This window comes from Camelina sativa, chromosome 14, assembly GCF_000633955.1.
Source record: "Camelina sativa cultivar DH55 chromosome 14, Cs, whole genome shotgun sequence".
NCBI classification, from domain to species: Eukaryota; Viridiplantae; Streptophyta; class Magnoliopsida; order Brassicales; family Brassicaceae; genus Camelina; species Camelina sativa.
In genome coordinates, this window is record NC_025698.1 from 7,432,445 (window position 1) to 7,452,769 (window position 20,325).

General features: G+C 37.6%; 3 protein-coding genes across 4 annotated transcripts in view; all 3 read left to right on the top strand.

Moving 5' to 3' along the window:
- LOC104740251 overlaps positions 1–4,157 on the top strand; it is a 4,599-nt gene extending 442 nt beyond the window's left edge. The window contains exons 2-11 of one of the 2 annotated variants that reach the window (XM_010460799.2): positions 604–749; positions 864–949; positions 1,044–1,140; positions 1,241–1,488; positions 1,572–2,362; positions 2,453–2,522; positions 2,711–2,859; positions 3,182–3,434; positions 3,538–3,645; positions 3,726–4,157. In XM_010460799.2, the coding sequence (XP_010459101.1) occupies positions 604–749; positions 864–949; positions 1,044–1,140; positions 1,241–1,488; positions 1,572–2,362; positions 2,453–2,522; positions 2,711–2,859; positions 3,182–3,434; positions 3,538–3,645; positions 3,726–3,856 (2,079 nt within the window). In that variant the 3' untranslated portion in view covers positions 3,857–4,157. The remainder of the gene's footprint in view (positions 1–603; positions 750–863; positions 950–1,043; positions 1,141–1,240; positions 1,489–1,571; positions 2,363–2,452; positions 2,523–2,710; positions 2,860–3,181; positions 3,435–3,537; positions 3,646–3,725) is intronic. The other variant, XM_010460801.2, reaches the window with a different exon arrangement.
- LOC104740252 (F-box/kelch-repeat protein At1g15670-like) lies at positions 10,816–12,200 on the top strand. The gene has a single exon (XM_010460802.2). It carries the CDS (start codon positions 10,914–10,916, stop codon positions 11,991–11,993), a length of 1,080 nt encoding a protein of 359 aa, XP_010459104.1. The 5' UTR covers positions 10,816–10,913; the 3' UTR covers positions 11,994–12,200.
- Positions 16,813–20,283, top strand: LOC104740254 (pyrophosphate-energized vacuolar membrane proton pump 1). Its single transcript, XM_010460804.1, has 8 exons — positions 16,813–17,209; positions 17,415–17,989; positions 18,086–18,465; positions 18,565–18,651; positions 18,731–19,061; positions 19,200–19,610; positions 19,695–19,754; positions 19,836–20,283. Exons 1-8 carry the CDS (start codon positions 16,960–16,962, stop codon positions 20,040–20,042), a joined length of 2,301 nt encoding a protein of 766 aa, XP_010459106.1. The 5' UTR covers positions 16,813–16,959; the 3' UTR covers positions 20,043–20,283.

Genomic DNA, 20,325 nt, shown 5'->3' on the forward strand with positions numbered 1-20,325 from the left:
AGCTTTCCCCCCCCCCCTCCTCTCCTCTTAATCTGCTTCATACTTCGATCTGATTTGCATTTTTAGCTAGCCTTAGGGTTTGGTTTGCTCAGTGAGTAATTACGGTGACGAATCGAGTTGCTTATTTTGACGGTTACGAAATCAATCTCATTTCTCGCGTGTTTAATCGTATTCCTGCTTCGTTTCTGCTCATCTCGCTTCTGGGTGGGTGTTCCGTTCCCAAATGAGTAAGATTAGGTTTTTTTTTTATATACGCCTTTGTTTCTTCTTCTTCTAGATGGATGCTTGATTTTCAGATTCTTTGTGTAAACTGAAATTAGAAAGCAATTTACTTGGAAGTTTAAAGAAGTCTGACATCGTACAACCGTGTGAGATTTAGGCGTTGTGTCTCTGGGTTCTTATTATGTGCAGCGCAGACCCAAAGGAGGCACAAACATCTCTTTGTTTGCTCACTACATAAGCTGTCGTTGATATAGCCTGCTTATATAGATACTGATGTACATTGGCTTCTTTTTTTTTAAGTTTTTTAGTCCTGACATATCAAGCTCAGTATATCTCAAGCTAAATTATTCGTTTTCCAAATTCTTGGCTTCTATCTTACAGCCTTTCGAAATTCAAAATGAGCATCAGGAGCAGGCAAAAGCTATCTTAGAAGATGCCAAGCTGCTGAACCCTATTCCAAACAAACGAGAACGAAGACAGGGGTTAGACCGTCAGCGGAAAAGCTTTTCTCTTGACCTTCCCACAAGGTAAAAAAAGATAAATAGCAAATGATCCATTGATTTTTTTTCTTTATTTTTCCACTTCATCTTGATTCCTTTACAAAGTTAGTTGAAACCTATATTAATATATTCTTGTTGCAGTCAACCTCCTCCAGCTCCACCAGGCTTTGATAGTAGTAAAATTCCAAGACCTGAAGAATACTTTGCTGCATATGATAAATATGAACGTGAGTTATTTCTTTTCTCATGTTCATAGCCTTACCGTGTTTTATTATATAACTGTCATGCATTTATGCTTTCTTTTCGATGGATTTGAAATAGTTGCCAATCGAGAATGGCATAAACAGACTGGCACCAGTGTGATAGATACACAACAGAACCCTCCATCAAGGCGCCCTCGCAGACCAGGACTTCAAGGGTATGTACTATGAGCAACTCTGTTTGAGCATGTTTCAGAGGTGTTCCATTTCCATCTTTTGCTATCTGTATTCCTTGATACTGAAAATTTCAAATTCTAGGAGGAAACGGCCTTCGTTCACGCTTACCTCTGAGGATGGTTATTTCGCTGATGATGTCAACCTGGAAGCTTCAGAAAAGGAAATCCCCATTCCTTCTGAGAAAAGCTTAAAGAGGACCACAGCTGCACAAGTTATGACTGATGCTGTCAACCTGGAAGTTTCAGAAAAGGAAAGCCCCATTCCTTCTGAACAAAGCTTAAAGAGGACGACAGCTGCACAAGTTATGACTGCAGACAGGGAAGTAGATGGTGAGTGACCACTTGTTTGATCATCGCTACCATTTTGTGAAATCATGCTACCATCTGATAGTGATAGAAACTGTGTTTTGCAGATTCAACTGTAGACACGGACAAGGACTTAAGCAATATTTTGCATGAGTTGCTTGCTTGCAGTCAGGATGAGCTTGAGGGCGGTGGTGCCATCAAGATTTTGGAGGATCGCTTGAATATCAAGCCCTTTGTTGCGGAAGATATTTCTGAAGTTCCAGATGTTAGAAAAATGGACTTGAAGGCATCTGGAAGGAACCCATCAAACCGGAAGAGTGTGCTGTCAAACATACAGAATATGCTGGAAGGGACCCACAGGGATGCGGTTCGAAAAAATAGCTACTCGTCATCCCCCCTGATGAAAGAGCATATTTCATCACCAAACCCACCAAATAAGCAGTTTTCATTTCCTGACATCCATAACTTGCTTTCAGGGGATCACCTGTCTAATGAGGTTGATATACAACCTTCAGCAAAGAATTTGAATATTGGTTCCAGCTCTTCATTGGCCAAGGATGCTGATAAAGATATAACTGATACATCCCCGTCTTATGTGGGTACTTTAGACGCTGCTAAACCTTTCAACAGCTCAGTGGAGAAGAGTTCCGGTGAACATGATCCTGGTACTCGTTCTGGCATCCATAGATTTCATTCAAGTCGAGATGGGAATGCAGAAAATTGTGTGGAAGATAGCATCACAAATAAAAAGTCAGCTACGCTAGAGGTGAATTTTGATATGCAAACAAAAGAAAAAGAGGGAGATGTGCCCATGAGTGAAAGTGGAGCAAACAGTGACTCTGGCAGAAGGGAAAATGATGCTGATATCAGTGAAGAAACTGAGCAATTAGAAAGGCTGGTTAGTTTCTCCTTGGCTATACGGGATTCGTAATTAACATATCTGGACTTCTTGTTGGTTACATCTCTTGTGAATTTGTTTGTGTTATAGGCGGAATATGGATCTAGAGAGGTTACAAGACCTTTGATTGTAGAAGAGGATAGTATCCTGCATCGGCAAGGTATGATAACCTTTACCTTCATGCTATAGTGAATTATCTAAAACTAAACAAGCAAATTAGCATATCTCCTACATTAACTTGCCAACTTGCCCACACTTTTCCATTAGATACTTACTTCCACTAACCTTTTCAGTTCACCTTATAATTATGGTTCAAGTTTTTTCCTTACGCCGTTGTTTCGCCTTCAGGTGCATCCTCAAAGTCTCCAAACAGGGCTCCAGAACAATTCAACACAATGGATGGATCCTTTGAACATGCAGAGCACATGCAGGGACAACAAGAGGAGGAAAATGACAACGGGGACACTGCTTGTGGACTTCAAAAAGAAAATCCTCAGGTTAGTTTCTCATCATTGTCTGTTCACCTCTGTGGGGTCTTGATATCAAGGCCAATTCGTCTTCATGTTGTCTCAATTGTTATAGTTGGTCCATCTCTTCTCGACGTTTATCCTTCTCAAATCACTAAAGGTATTTTTAATTGTAGTAGTGTGCGAGATTCGTATTGTTTTGATCCATGATAAATATAGCACACTGAACAGAATCGTTGGTTGTGTGAATGTTAAGGTATTCTGTGTTTTTTTGAGGGTGTAAGTTCCGTTTAGGGTACTCTGAAGTATGAACTTACTTGACAAAATGAACAAGGGATTAACTTATTTTCAGCAGGAGGTTGACAGCTCTTCACGCAAACACAGAAATAAACGAAAAAAGAGAGGATCTTCTGATAGCAATATGAAAAAGCGAAGCAAGACTGTGCATGGTGAGACTGGAGGGGACAAGCAAATGGCAACATTGCCACATAAAAGTGGAGCAAAGAAGCAAACCAAAAAACAATCCAACGAGAGAGAAGAGAAGAAGCAAAAGAAAACTCTTACACGTGAGGGTGCAATATTCTCTCGCAGGAAAAGCCTTGCAGGTACATAGACTTGCCAATAAAAAACTTAACTTCATTACTGGTGCATCAGCTTCACTTTCGATTGAAATGCTAAACCAACATGTTTTTCTTGTCTCTCTCGAAGGTGCTGGAACTAAATTGGAAGGTGGTATCAGACGAAGTACAAGGATCAAGTCAAGACCACTCGAATTCTGGAGAGGTGAAAGATTCTTGTACGGACGGATCCATGAGAGTAAGTCACATATTCGTTTTACCACGTCGATTTTTAAAATGCTTGGTTTCCAATTCATAACTTTCTTATTATTTCCATAGGTTTGACTACGGTTATCGGCATAAAGTATGGATCCCCGGGAGATGGTAAAAGTGACAAGCGTGCATCTAAGGTGAAATCATATGTATCTGATGATTACAAAGACCTGGTTGATTTTGCTGCCCTGCATTGAAGTATCATCATAATCCTAGGAAGGAAATGGCCAACTATCCTCTTGTGATCATAATAACTATAGCGTCTTGTGTCTTACAACGACCGTCACTAAACTTGTCACTGTCTTCCTTTAAAACCGCAACAGCATAAGACTTTCGCAAATGTAACGAAAGTTTTCAACTCTCAATTAGTCTCTTCCATGATACTTGTCAACTTGCATTTGTCACATTAGTCTTTAGGTCACTTTTTGTAACCACCTTTCTCTCTTAAATGCTGCCTTGACTATTAATATTCTCTTAAATAAAGTCAAATATATTGTATTTAGGAGACTGCTATTTGATTTTAACTGAATTAGCCCAACCAAATTCGAATCGCGGGTCATTATTTTGCACAAGTGGTTCATGACTATAATTTTAAATTCATCAAACCAAAAAAGGTATAATTTTGAATTTGGCAAATGCAATTGCTTCTTCGATTGCTAAACATATGACTAGGGGTGATCAGTTTCATTCATATATGGCACTTGGAAAACTGTCCATGGCTCCATGATCAAGTGTGGAAAGAAGCAAATTATTGAGTTTCTTCTCTTGCTTCGGTTCTGCTTTCTCTGTTTTTAATAAGTATCGGAAAAGGAAAAAAAGAGGCATACTTGTATTGTTGATAATAAAACCAAAACAAAAACGAAATGGGTTCAGCTGCTTAGACATTTTTACTGGAACTCAATATTCATACACCCCTTCCTTGATCCGCTTTTCTTGGATCGTGTCGCAAATGAAAACTGAATGGCAATCTCGCTATCGAGTATGGTCCTAATATTTTGATAAAAACCAAACACGCTATCGAGTATGGTCCTAATATTTTGATAAAACCAAACATTTTACTTTCTAGGTAAAAATGCCAATACTGAGAAGAACCCACAATTTTGGAAGAGCAAAACATTAAATGCCTGACAATATCTGTTGTACTTGTTTTTCATACGCTTAATTTGAAACCCATAAAAGTATTTGCCTTCCGACTGATGATTAAACCCGCCTATCTCTTTCTTTAGATACTCCTTGATCGAATCAATCTAGCTAACGCGTGCGGCTTGCCTTCCGGACAAGACATAAAAACCACTAAAAGCCTTTAGTAATCTTATGTAGTTTCAAAAAACCAAAATTACTAATTATCTCCAGTTCTCCACTATAGTTTTACTGGTAAACGAAGACAAATAATCCACGTAATTAGCAAATTGGATAACGATCACAAATTGACAATGGTAATATAAAAAAAAGTAGACAGTACAACAAGTTGATCACGGGCTCGATACAGCATTTGATTAGAGATGTCGACCGTACAAACAACAAGCATGAGTCCTCCTTTTCTCACGTAGTAAATATATAAAATTAAGCATGAGTCCAGACGTATGACGTCTGGATAAGAAATCAGCCCCGTCTTAAACTAAAATGGGACTTCTGTCAAATTTCTAAAAAATCTAAAAACTCTTAATAATTTTTTTTTTGAAAAAATTAGACCCTTTTGCTTAATTTTTTTTTGATATTTATGATGGACCCATGGCATTTGCCTACTCTGCCATGGGGTAGAGACGGACCTGCAAAAAATTAACTTCTCCAAATCTTCCATCATGTTGGAACCGAGGTCTCGTCCCATATACGTCAAGAGATCAAATCTATTGTTGGGATATCACAAGAATGAGGCATGGGTATATACTTAGGTCTCCCTGAGAAGATTCATGGGTCAAAGGCACAAGTCTTTGCATTCGTGAGGGATAGACTCCATAAGAAGGTAAACTTATGGACTTCGAAATCTCTATCCAAGGGAGGCAAGGAAGTCATGATCAAATCAGTGGCGCAAGCAATTCCGACATACGTAATGTCGTGTTTTCTCTTACCAAAAACTATATGCTCAAAATTAACTAGCGCGATAGCCAATTTCTGGTGGAGCAATAAAGCAGACAGTAAAGGACTACATTGGATATCATGGGATCAAATGTATACTCAACTTTCGGAAGGTGAGCTAGGCTTTAGAACACTAGAAGAATTTAATCTTACCCTTTTGGCAAAGCAACTATGGAGACTGCTGAGATATCCAGATTCCCTTCTTAGCCTAGTTCTAAAAGGGAGATACTTTCGATATTGTAGTCCATTAGAGATATAAGTATCAAATCGACCTTCATATGGCTGGAGGGGCATGTTGGCAGCAAAGCATGTTCTTTCGTACGGAATTCGTAAGACCATAAGCTCGGGTTTTAACACGTGCATCTGGACTGAACCATGGATCTCAGATACACCAGCACGGCCACCCCAAAGTTTAACTAATGATAGAAATCCCTTGATTTGTGTTAACACCTTGATAGATTTTAACACAAAAAAGTGGAAAATTGAACGTCTTCGGGAACTCTTCCCCCGAAAGAAATTACCCTTATTTTGAGGATTAAACCGAGCTTGAATGCCTCGAGGGACGGCTATTCTTGGACTTTGACAAAGCCTGGAAATTATACCGTTAAATCTGGATACGAAGCCGCGAGAGCTATCTCTCGCCCTGCTTGCGACCTCCCTTCTCAGGGACCTAGTGTTACGACACTTAAGGCGCAAGCATGGAAGTTAAAAACATCACAAAAGCTTAAGCATTTCATGTGGCAATGTGTGACTGGGTGCTTGGCAACATGTCAACGCCTGCATTATCGCCATATTGGTAGAGATAAAGATTGTCCTAGATGTGGAGCGGAGGAGGAAACTATAAACCATATGCTATTTGAATGCCCTCCAGCACGTCAAGTTTGGGCTTTATCGATAATCTATTCCCATCCTATGGTGTTCCCTTCATCTTCCCTATATAGCAACCTTGATTTTCTATATGGGTGTGGTAGAGACTCTGGTGCAACTGATCAAAAATTGAGGACGTTCCCGTGGATGATGTGGTACATTTGGAAGGCAAGAAATAAGAAAGTGTTTGAAAATATCTCTGAGTCTCCGCAAGATACACTGGAAAAAGCTATCCAAGAAGAAGAAGTTTGGAGAAGAGCAAATAACAGAGACTTACCACCAGCGGTAGTAGAAGTATGCATACCTTCGATCCCAATTCCTCAAGAATCTCTTGTATGCTTTATAGATGGATCTTGGCATACAGAGGTGGATAGGAGTGGGCATGGCTGGATTGCGTCTATCGGTGATAGAATCCTGTACATTGGGCTAAAAGGGGCAGAAGCTTATCCCCATTACATGCAGAGTTAGATACCTTTATTTGGGCTATGGAATGCTTATTAGCGTTGGACTTGGATAAAGTTATTTTTGCTACGGATTGTTCAGACCTCCTAAGGATGACGTCTAATATCGAGGATTAGTCGACCTTCTCATCAGAATTGAAGGATTTTTTTTTCATTTCAGAGATAGATTTGCTAATTTTAGTATTAGATATATTTCCCGAGAGGATAATATTTGTGCCGATAAACTTGCGAAATGTGCAAAAGCACGAGATTTCTGTTTTTCTCATGTAAGCTCGTCGGTACCTAATTAGGTCTCTATCGAATAGAGTCATCTCCGATAACTTAATATATGGGGTTTGATTGTGTAAAAAAAAAAAAATCATCATATCTTCAGCTGCTGACAAAAATATATATCTGGAAATATATATTACATATTCTATAGGTCTAAATACGTAATTCAGTATATCATTCGTAATACCCAGTCAAAATTAATCTACTCTAGCGTTCTTATATGAATAAAAATATTGGTCATATATACATAATTAAATATCTTCAGCTGACAAAAAAGCTATATTTGGAAATAAAAGCGTTGTTTATTCTAGATCTATATACGTAATTTGCAGTCAAAATTAATATACTCTCTATCGTTCTTATATGAATAAAAGTATTGGTCAGACTCATTTACTGTTTCATAATTAATGGTCTAATTTGTTTTTATTTTCTTTTCAAACGTATGTTTCAGTTTTTTCATTTTTTGTTTCTATATACATATATGTCAATCAGTCTGGTTATTGCGTTGACCAAGATAAACAGCCGACGATGGCTTGCCTTTGGGATGTTGACACCTTATGGTCCTTATCGTTTGTTATTTGGGATTCAATTATTGTTAGCCAGACGCCGTGTCGTTTTTCGAACTGTTTGCAGCCCGCATGCCGTGTAGTTTTTGCTTTCCTTTTGTTTCACAGTTTCAGTGTATGTCTCATCATCACACTACTCCATAGAAATTTTATATGCCTTCGTCTGCTTACAAATCAAAGTACTTGCATATAATAAAGCAGAGGAAGGCCTATCTATATAAAAGGTTTTTCCAGGCTATACCATTTTTCAAGATTGGATGGACAATCCAATTTGTTTTCTCTATGGAAATAAAGATATATTGTCTATTCAAATAACAACACACAGTTGCGTAAATGAGGGACGTGGTGGACCATAGAACGATTCCAAGTTGCATGGAACATGCCGTTTCCTAAACTACAATAATAGAGTACCAATTCATATTTCGTTTCTTTTTTTTTCCCCTTATCGTTCCATATTTTCGTCCCGTACGTACATCATTCTCTTATCAGAATACCATAATCTACGGATTGTCAAGATATTAGTGTTTATAATGGTCTTCATATCTATTGTTAGACCCCACGTATATATGGAACAATAAAGAGTACTGCGAGTACATCTCTGATCTCTCTATAGGTTTTACATGTTTAATGCATGCTATAAAATATTAAAATGTTTGGCAGAAGAGATGATCATCCCTGAGATATTAGATATTCGGATAAGCTAGGGAGTAAATGATACATTGTCTTCTAAAATCTCGTGGTCATAGGGAGTGACGTGATACACTTGTTTTTGGAGCTATTCGGGGGATGTAGAGACATACCGTTTTACTTGATCGTCTCATCTTTGTATTATTGTTTCGTTAACATTTTATTTAACTGTCATAGTTTGATTGACAACCCGAAAAACTATTTCCGGATTAAGACTTTAAGTAAAGTTTATAAGAAAACTAATCTGAACCATATGCATGATTTTGTTTTTTTGGAGGGGACAAATTTAGGATTGTATTATATACATATATATATATACGTGTGTGTGTGTGATCCACAATATTTTGCTATGAATTATATTAAATTAACAACCATTTAAAAAAAAATGTTGTTCGATCTGTATGATTTAGCGATGTCTAATGTCATTGCACCCTTTAATAATACAATTTAATGGCCTACAAACGATAGAGAAAGGATATACTATAAGTCTAAAATGAAAATGTAAAAAGTATCAGGAAAGAAACAACAATGGAAAATAAGAGGAAGCACGGGAACCCCCCAAATATTGAACTTTTCATATTTTTTTTTTAGGCTGTTTCTTTTCTTAATTCCCTGTTCCTCACGTTTTTCCTATATACGGTTTAGAATTGTTAATGAGTTTTGTTAAATATTAGTTACGGATTGGATAAGTTGTTCACAAATTAGATTGCATGTAAAATTATATTCGATTAGAAAGGTCTTTAAACTTTTTTTCTTAAAATAAAAAGTTACAAAATCAAAAGGATTCATGGCGTACACAGTTGTATTTGTCTTAGAGCAATATCATGAGTATTAAAATCAACACACACTTGTATATTGTAAAACGGGAATTATATATGTGAAGTGAAACACGTTAAGCTTTTTTATTTTTAAAATATATATATATATATATATATATATATATCCGGTTTTTGTCATTTATACAGTATGTATAAAATTAATTTAAAAGTCTATTTTGACATAAACATATAACAAAAATAACAAAGTCGCCTTTACCTTCTAGAATTTCGTGTCATCGTCTCTTTTGCGTTGGGCGACTTGTATTTGTATATTCTGCCAAATCATCATTTTTTGCTATTATCAAATCTTTGACAATATAAATCGAGACACTATCACTAGACCGTGTCTAGGATATAGACGCATCGGTTTAACCAAAAATTAAGTATGCTTCACCCTATAACCATCCGTGTTTATTGATATGACATACTAATTCTGATACTATAGTGTATATTAATTAAAATACAATAATCGATTGGGTGGCTCTATTGGTTAGCATGTCTTCGTGAATAATTTACGCGCCACATGGGATCACATGGGACCTTGGTAATATTTTTTTAAAATATTTTAACTACCATACTTTGACATTTTTTTCTCTCTAAAATGTTGGAATATATAGCACTGACATGGATCCATGCATAAATTATTGATTTCTTTTTGATATATCTCCACTACCAAACTAGTCCAATACGAATATTTTATTTTGTTTGTCTCCATTTAAGCTACAACGTGGAATAGTTTGATAAACACGTTAATTGAAGATTCTATAATTATTTATACATTGTACACTTTAATAATTACGGCATAAAGCAACGTTAATTCCACGTCGAGCATCTTAATATTGCGATTAGTCAGTGTGAGTTAACTTAACAAGTCCATTATTCGCAAAGTCAGCTGCAAAATATATTAAGATTTAAGATGCTTAACTTAAAAGATGGATTGAAGTATTTATTATTTGACACAGAATCCGTTGGAATGAAAACGGACTGCTCTTTAGGTCTAGAAATCGAATGGACCACTACAAGGTCTCCATCAAATAAACGCAAAACCGCAAAATAGTTCAAACATCCGATCGGTACTCTCTCCCGACTTCTGTTAACTTTCTCCTATCAATAATGAACAAAAAATGAGAAACGTTCGTAGAAGAAATTTAAATCAAAGAAAAGTCGTAAAAAGCAAAAAAGAACTTGAACAACAGTCATATATATATACATACTCCTTTTCCTTTTCATGATAAAACGTAACCTTTTACTTTTCTAGTCTTTAACCAATGAGTATATTTCTTATTGGAATCATAAATAGGTTGATAAAATCAATAAAATACCTATCTTTTATATAATCGAATTAAAAATTCCACTTCCAGTTTATAGCTTCTAGAAGACTTTTATCTCCTCTATAAAGTGGGCTACAACACACTCTTCTCTCTCACATCATTCATAATCTCATATTCCCAATCTGAATAATAGTAATATTTCATTTTCTCAAATCTTGAAACTTTCTAAAAACGATCGATGGAGCTTATTCCTGATCTTCCTGAAACCGTAGCCCGCGAGTGTCTCCTACGCAGCTCCTACCACCAGTTCCCTCTTATGGCCTCCGTTTGCAAACTCTGGCAGCGAGAAATCAGCCTCCCTGATTTTTTCCGACACCGTAAAGCTTCAGGACATAGTCAGGAGCTTGTTGTCCTGTCTCAAGCTCAAGTCGACGACCCGGTTAACAAACTCGGTTCGGGTAAAACCATCCCCACGCCCGTTTACCGGATTTCGGTTCTTGAACTTGGGTCCGGTCTTAGGAGCGAGCTGCCTCCGGTTCCAGGCCAATCCAACGGGCTGCCTCTGTTCTGTAGACTAGCCTCCGTCGGGTCGGATCTCGTTGTAATAGGCGGACTTGACCCGGTTACATGGAGGACCTCTGACTCGGTCTTCGTTTTCAACTTCTTGACATCCACGTGGCGCATCGGGACGAGCATGCCAGGTGGACCGCGTTCATTCTTCGCCTGCGCTTCGGATTCTGAACGGAACGTCTTCGTGGCGGGTGGATACGACGAAGACAAGAACGCGATGATGTCAGCTCTAGTGTACGACGTGGCTGAAGATAAATGGGCCTTTTTGCCGTATATGGGCCGCGAGAGAGACGAATGCACGGCTATTTTCCACGCTGACAAATTCCACGTCATCGGTGGTTACGCCACGGAGGAGCAAGGGCAGTTTAGTAGAACAGCTGAATCGTTCGACGTCAGCACGTGGCGGTGGGGTTCGCAAGCGGACGAGTTCCTCTCTTCGGGGATGACTACGTGGCCTCCGGTTTGTGCTGCCGGTGAAAACGGAGGTTTGTACGCTTGTTGTCGCCGTGATCTGATGGTGATGAGAAGCGATACGTGGCATAAAGTTGGGGAGATACCTGCTGACGTATGCAATGTGTCTTATATGGCGGTAAGGAGGTCCGGGAAGCTGGTCGTGATTGGTTCGGCTCGGTACGGCGAACCAAGCGTAGGGTATAGTTGGGATATGAGCAATTTTCGATGGGTAAAACTGGAAACACATGAAAAATATGAAGGCCACGTTCAAGCTGGTTGCTTCTTGGAGATGTAAAAATAACTTGAAAAAGGCTCATATGTCGTTATGACGTTAAAGTGGTCGGTTGGTTTTTCCTTGTGTGACTGTATCACATATTCTAAGTGCTATAGCTATAGATATATTAATTTGTAAGCTGGATTTATAGTCGACTGATTGTATAAAATTGTTATATGTGTGATGTTAATAATTCAATGTAGACCTAATAAGCTTACGAGAACAAGAGTGTCGATGCGTTATGTACTTATATGTTGGTCCCATTTCGTTTTGGATTTGAAAATACCACAATCGTGTAAAGTCCGTATCATCTGAAGCTATGTTGCAAGTTGAAACAAAATTCCAATGAGGCCATGAACACAACTCAAATTGAAGTCAAAGTATGAACTGGATGCAATTAACGCATGACATCAGTTTAGCATTTTTTGGAACATTACGTTCCAATGGCAATGATGCCATCCCTCTGAAACCCTTATCATTTTAAGATTCTCACTAATATGTACTTTCATTTTCTCATAATTATTATGCTAAGGAAATTTGGTATACGAGACTTATGTTGGGCCAATAATGAATTTAAGTTTTTAAATTTTGTAAGCCCACACTAGCAGCCCATTATTCGTGTTTGTTAGAGTTAATGATGATGAGTCGTTCAATCTTTCCAAAAAAAAAAAAAAACTAGAAAGAGAATATTGAATGAATATTTACAATCATGAACGTTTTTTTTGTGTTTAAATACTAGTCAATCCTATCAATTCTATTTCACTCTCATAATTTCGATTCTAAAACTTTATTTTTATAAATCATATTTCCAATGGAAACTAAAAAATCTCAAAACCAAGTGAAACTTCAAGTTTCCTACTAATATGCTAAAGTTTCCTACGAATATGCTAAAATTTCGGATGCGAGAAGGAACTTGTATACTCATAGAAGAAACTTGTTGATTCACTTTGTTTGCGATGAGGCTTTGTCCGAGGAAGAGAACCGTCACCCCCTCCTTACGCTTCTTCATGAGACGAAGGGGGGATGGCCGTCTTCTTCTTGAGACGAAGCCCCATCCACTTTGGGTGTAAGCTAAAGATTCTCAATGCATCCCTCTGAAACCCATATCATTTATGATGGGCACTCGAGACACGCAATGGCTTGCCACTATTTGCGTATTGTATACGTATCAGTTGATCCAGGTTTTGATCACAATGTTTTCTACTCAATCCCGATCCATTCTCCCATAGTGTGGATGGGGTCGGTGGCTTGTCCACCTTCAGTATAATCAATATTCGCTTGTTTCGTTTCTCTATGTCCATTTTGTTTTCCATGTGAAAAATTACATTCGCTTAATATAGCACAACTAGTCCAACACATGCATGTTATTGTCTCTTATAAATTCAAACTATTTGGATCAAAGCATATATATACATATATATATATATGGTCAGATAGAGAGGCCCATGCCCATTATGCAGATATAGAGGGAGGAGTGGCCTATCTCCATGTAAAAATAATCGAATTAAAAAAGTGTGTTTTGGCGGGTAATTTCTGCAAGTGCCAAAGGATCTCGAATATTCCATATTATTGCCTGTCATTTCTCTTTCTTTGATAAACTAGAAACCAAAAAATAAATAAAAAGAGGACAAACATATGAGTTTACATCAGAAGACAAGCTGTTACGATTCCAATTCATTAATAACGATAATTGGGTTTGTGTAACCGTAGTTTTTTTTTTGTCGATCTGTAACCGTAGTTTTTTTAAGTACAAAGTTTCTTTTTTCCTTAACCAAAATATCATCAACTTAGTGAAAGTATGATTGTGTCAGTCAAGAGAAACAAACTGAGGTCGCTCGGACTTGTGTCGGTGAGACTGAATCAGAAGAATTGTTTAAAGAGAGGGGGGAAGAGAGGGGTATTGAACGTTGGATGTGAGAGAGAGGACCCATACACCCACCAATCGAAAGGTCACGATCTATTTGAGGTGGAATTGAGTCCCACTTACCCGCAGGAATATTATGGGGACCGCACGCTCCTTAACTCTTGCAATGTCACTTGCTTCACATCCCACTCTTCAAGATAAAGCGATTACATTACATTACACCATTTTCTATTTATTTTATTAATACATGGTTTTGATTTCCCTTCCCCAAAGATTTGCTTTGCTATCTCCCCCATTACGCAGTACAGTCAGTAATAATAAAGAAAACAATTCTAGATCTTATACGTTTTTTTTTTAATAGATACCAATAAATATCTTACACTACTACTAAATCAATAAAATGAATAAAATAATGCACCTACATGTTACTAAAGAAATCAAACAATTCATAAGTTTTGCCTATTAAGCATATGACTCGTCCGTGACTGTTTAACCAAATCAATCGGTACAAGTTATATCTTTTTTTTTTTGTTACTACAGTGTTTGAATTCCCTTGAACTTTTAATAAATTTGATTGATACTTATCACCGTCTTATGGCATTGTCAATGTACATAAACTATAAACATTGAGATGTCACCAAATTATGATGAGACTTAAAATTAGAAAAATATAATTACGACAGCGACGACGACAATCTAATGGAAAGCCTCTCGAATGTTACCGTGTAAATTAAAAAATAATTCGCCTCCTTCTTAATTCAATTATTGTTTACTTTAATTAGGTGGTTTTGGTTTGAATTCTACGTTTTACACAGTCAGCACTTGGATAGATAACCTTTGCCAAGCAACGATATTTATAATTTAGGATATAAAATGGAAACTAAATCGTGATTGAAAGATAATAATAGAAGTAGTCTGTCGGGCTCCAGCCACATAACTAGGAAAATATTTCATTTCCATTACACGAAATTGTTTCCAGATTCATTAGAGCAAACCTGCAAAAGGGAACAAAGATAAAGCATGAGTGGTCACTAGTACTCACTGTTACCAAAAAAATAAAAAAATAAAAAAATTAATGCTAAGAAAATTCCACAAAATAAAAGTTTTAATAGTTAAGATATAATTTTAAAAAAGGTATTTATCCGATTGGAGGGGTTTGCACACCATTCAATACACATAATACGTCAGCCGTTCGAAAAAGGCCTCCCCGCCTATATCCATCCTTCTCTCACTCTCACATACACAACTCGTTAAATTTTTCTTATTCGTATGCTCTCTCAGAGGCGTTATCTACATACGGTTGGGTGCACCGTATCTTCTTATACGCCTGTCACGTAATGAAAGATGAATAAAAAAGTTTCGAACCTGAGTAATCGAACAAATGCCAATATAATTTAGTACAATACGTCGAATCAAATTGCGATAGTACTATAGAGTATCGATTCCATATTAGACGAATACACGAGTTCTTTTTTTTTTATATATATATATATATATACCACTTTAAAATTGGATCATAAACTGTAAAGTTTATTGCTTTGAATATTTTCAATCTTATCTGACACAGTGACACCTAGATATTTTAGCCGCACACGGATGTGTAGTTTTTATCTCTTTACCAAATTAAATCCAACATAATGATTTTCTTTATAAAAAAAAATCATAGTAGCCTTTACAATTATAGCATGCATTTACTTTTTACAGAATAGCAAGCATTTATTTATATACATCTTTGTTGTCAACAAAAAAAAAAAAAGCAAACAATTTATTCACAATGATAAGGTAAATAAACAATTTAATACACATGGCCTATTTAGTTTAAGGGCTAGATTTTTCTTATAATGGTTTTAATGTTAAATTATATTTTCACTATGTTTTATATTTTATATTTTTAATTTAAATAACTGAAATTTTGACTATATATATTTCCTCCAAATATCATAATTATGAAATTAATACATAATGATTTAGGCTTTTGACTAAATATCTTTTTTTTTTCTTTTCTTATTCTTTTGGATTCAAAGCTATTAACTATATCTCTCACTATATATGCTAATATGTACATTGAATTGAATACACAGCTGATTGGGTTAAAACTTAGAATAAACCATGGATAATAATATTATCATGTCTTTAGCTAACTACAATTAATTTCTATATATATATAGTTTAGTTTGAAGTCATTTATACATAAATGGATGTAAGATATAGTCATTTAAACTATAAGTCATTTATACATATATATATATATATATGTGTATATATATATAGTCATTTATACAAAAGACCGTAACAGTTAATTTCTGATGTAAGATATATAGTTTAGTTTTAACTATGTATATATTTCCTCCATTTATAATAATTATGAGATTAATACATAATGATTCAGGCTTTTGACTAATAAATATCTTGTTTATCTTATTCTTTTGGATTATCTATATATCTCTCTATATATGCTAATTTGTACATTGAATTGAATACACAGCTGATTGGGTAAATACTGAGAATATACCATGGATAACTAGATTAGGACCGGTAATAATAAATTAATAATATTATCATTGATCTTTACCTAACTACAATTAATTTCTAACCGCGTACGTGTGATTGACTACGAAAACCAGAAAAGTACTAATCATGTACTTCACAATCGGACGGTCACAAAGGCATCGATGCACACGTAGTAGGTGTCTTTCGCCCTAAAATCAACGACAGCGATGAAATCAAGCGTTACTTTGGATGTCGTGTCCGATAACTAGCGGTTAAGATTAAGATGAACAAAAAAATTTCAGACATAACGAGCGTAGTCTACACGCGCTTTAAGGAATGAGTTTCGTATCTGATGGTGTAGCGTAAAAAACGTGAGCCAAACCGTACCCGATTCCAACTTTATTTCTGGATTGGAGCATCCAAGAGAGAGAGAGAGAGAGAGAGAGAGAGAGAGAGAGAGAGAGAGGTACTCTTATAAAAACGACACGATATCCTCACCGAGTTTACGCCTCATTTTCTTCTTCACCTCTCTCTTTCTCTGTGTGTGTGTTCCTTTGTCTCTCTCGCGCGAAGCGCTTATCTTTGTGTTGTTTTTTTTTGTTTTTTTTTTTGTTTTCTCTTATCGGAGGAGAGATGGTGGCGAGTGCTTTACTACCGGAGCTATGGACGGAGATCCTTGTGCCGGTTTGTGCGGTTGTCGGTATCTTGTTTTCGCTCTTCCAATGGTACGTTGTCTCCCGTGTGAAGCTCACCACTGACCTCGGCGCATCGTCTTCTGCCGGGAAGAATGGTCACGAAGATTATCTAATCGAGGAAGAGGAAGGTGTTAATGACCAGAGTGTTGTCGCTAAGTGCGCTGAGATTCAGACTGCTATCTCTGAAGGTAAGATCTAGTTCAGCTTTATTCAGATCTCACGCTTCTGTTTTTAGATCTGTCCCCTGTTTGTGATTGGACCTTGTTTGGTAATGATGATAACGATGTTTTGGAATGTTATAATTACTATTTTAGTGTCTTGGTGAAATCTGTAAAAAATGATGTGTGTTGTGTATGTGATAAAGTGAATAATCAATGGATCTGTTTGGAACAGGTGCAACTTCGTTCTTGTTCACCGAGTACAAATACGTTGGTGTCTTCATGATATTCTTTGCTGGTGTTATCTTTGTTTTCCTCGGCTCTGTTGAGGGATTCAGCACTGAGAACAAGGCTTGTACTTACGACGCCAAAAGAATTTGCAAGCCTGCATTGGCTACTGCAGCTTTCAGCACTGTTGCTTTCGTGCTTGGTGCTGTCACCTCTGTTCTCTCTGGTTTCCTTGGTATGAAGATTGCCACGTACGCCAATGCTAGGACCACCTTGGAAGCAAGAAAAGGTGTTGGAAAGGCCTTCATTGTTGCCTTCAGGTCTGGTGCTGTGATGGGTTTCCTTCTTGCTGCCAGTGGTTTGTTGGTGCTTTACATTACTATCAATGTGTTCAAGATCTATTACGGAGATGACTGGGAAGGTCTTTTTGAGGCTATTACTGGTTATGGGCTTGGTGGATCTTCCATGGCTCTCTTTGGCCGTGTTGGTGGTGGGATCTACACTAAGGCAGCTGATGTCGGCGCTGATCTTGTCGGTAAAATCGAGAGGAATATTCCAGAAGACGATCCAAGGAACCCAGCTGTAAGTACATCACTTCACTGTGTATAATGATAACACTGTGCCTTTTTTGTTTTATTTAATAGAAGTTTTGACTCAACTTTGTTGGTTATGTTACAGGTTATTGCTGATAATGTGGGTGACAATGTTGGTGACATTGCTGGTATGGGATCTGATCTCTTTGGGTCATATGCTGAAGCATCATGTGCTGCTCTTGTTGTTGCTTCCATCTCTTCTTTTGGAAACAACCACGATTTCACTGCCATGTGCTACCCATTGCTCATCAGTTCAATGGGAATCTTGGTCTGTTTGATCACAACTCTCTTTGCCACCGACTTCTTTGAGATTAAGGTCGTTAAGGAGATTGAACCAGCATTGAAGAATCAGCTCATCATCTCAACTGTTATTATGACTGTTGGAATTGCTATTGTGTCATGGGTTGGCTTGCCTTCCTCCTTCACCATCTTCAACTTTGGAGTACAAAAAGTTGTGAAGAACTGGTAAGATCTTACTGTATGATTGCTTTTGTGTTTTCCGGCATTTCATGATTCAAACTTCTCTGTACACTTTTGTAAGTCTGGCATAATTTTGGATTCCAGGCAACTATTCCTGTGCGTTTGTGTTGGTCTTTGGGCTGGACTCATTATTGGTTTCGTCACCGAATACTACACTAGCAACGCCTACAGGTATGAACCTACATTAGCTGTATTTAGTTACTTCTTTCCAGCTAGTATAACAAGCTCTAATGTCCCTGTGTTTTTGCAGCCCCGTCCAAGATGTTGCTGATTCATGCAGAACTGGAGCAGCCACCAATGTTATATTCGGACTTGCTCTTGGTTACAAATCCGTCATTATTCCAATCTTTGCAATTGCTATCAGTATATTCGTTAGTTTCAGCTTTGCTGCTATGTATGGTGTTGCTGTTGCTGCTCTTGGCATGCTCAGTACCATTGCCACTGGTTTGGCGATTGATGCTTACGGTCCCATCAGTGACAATGCTGGTGGTATTGCTGAAATGGCTGGAATGAGCCACCGCATCCGTGAAAGAACCGATGCTCTTGATGCTGCTGGAAACACCACTGCTGCTATTGGAAAGGTACGTGGCTTTCTAAACCTCTTTATGCAATCCGATTAATCATTTAGAGAGCTTGCTTGCTTTAATTATTCCTCAAGTTGCCTTTGCTTGTTATCATGTTATGTAATATGAAATGTAATTCCATGTTGTTGTGCACAGGGATTTGCCATCGGGTCTGCTGCCCTAGTCTCCTTGGCTCTGTTTGGTGCCTTTGTGAGCCGTGCAGGAATCCACACCGTAGATGTTTTGACACCTAAGGTTATCATTGGGCTGCTTGTTGGTGCCATGCTTCCTTACTGGTTCTCTGCCATGACAATGAAGAGTGTAGGAAGTGCAGCTCTTAAGATGGTTGAAGAAGTTCGCAGGCAGTTCAACACCATCCCTGGACTCATGGAAGGTACCGCAAAACCCGACTACGCCACATGTGTCAAGATCTCCACCGATGCTTCCATCAAGGAAATGATCCCTCCTGGTTGCCTTGTCATGCTCACACCACTCATTGTTGGATTCTTCTTTGGTGTTGAGACCCTCTCTGGTGTTCTCGCCGGATCTCTTGTCTCCGGTGTTCAGGTAAAATATTTTCTCAGTTCTCTTATGATCAACTAACTATTGTTAAAACATATGCTCACCGATGCTCTTATTTATTTTTAACAGATCGCCATATCAGCATCTAACACTGGTGGCGCCTGGGACAATGCCAAGAAATACATCGAGGTATTGTAATTTTCTTAAGCTTAAATCAAACTATGTGAAGTGATTGAATCAGATCCTTAAGAATTGTGATTTTATTTGCAGGCGGGTGTATCAGAGCACGCAAAGAGCCTTGGGCCAAAGGGTTCAGAGCCACACAAGGCAGCTGTCATTGGAGACACAATTGGAGACCCATTGAAGGATACCTCAGGACCTTCATTGAACATCCTCATCAAGCTCATGGCTGTTGAGTCTCTTGTCTTTGCTCCCTTCTTTGCCACTCACGGTGGTATCCTTTTCAAGTACCTCTAAACTCTACCGGAGTGAAGAAGAGGACGACGATGATGATGAAGAAGAAGATGATGGCGATCGATTCAAAACTCTCTTTTTTACCATTCTTATCTTCGTTTTCCGTAGGTGGTTAAAAAAAAACCTTTTTTTTTGTTGATGAGGCTCATTCAAAGAACCAACCATATGATGTTTCTTTCTCTCTCTCCCTCTCTGTTCTTTTTTGTGCTGTCTAGAATTTAGAAATCCACCAAGTATTTTGAGACTTGTTTTAGCCGTTACTTTCTGCTGCTTATTTCTTACTATA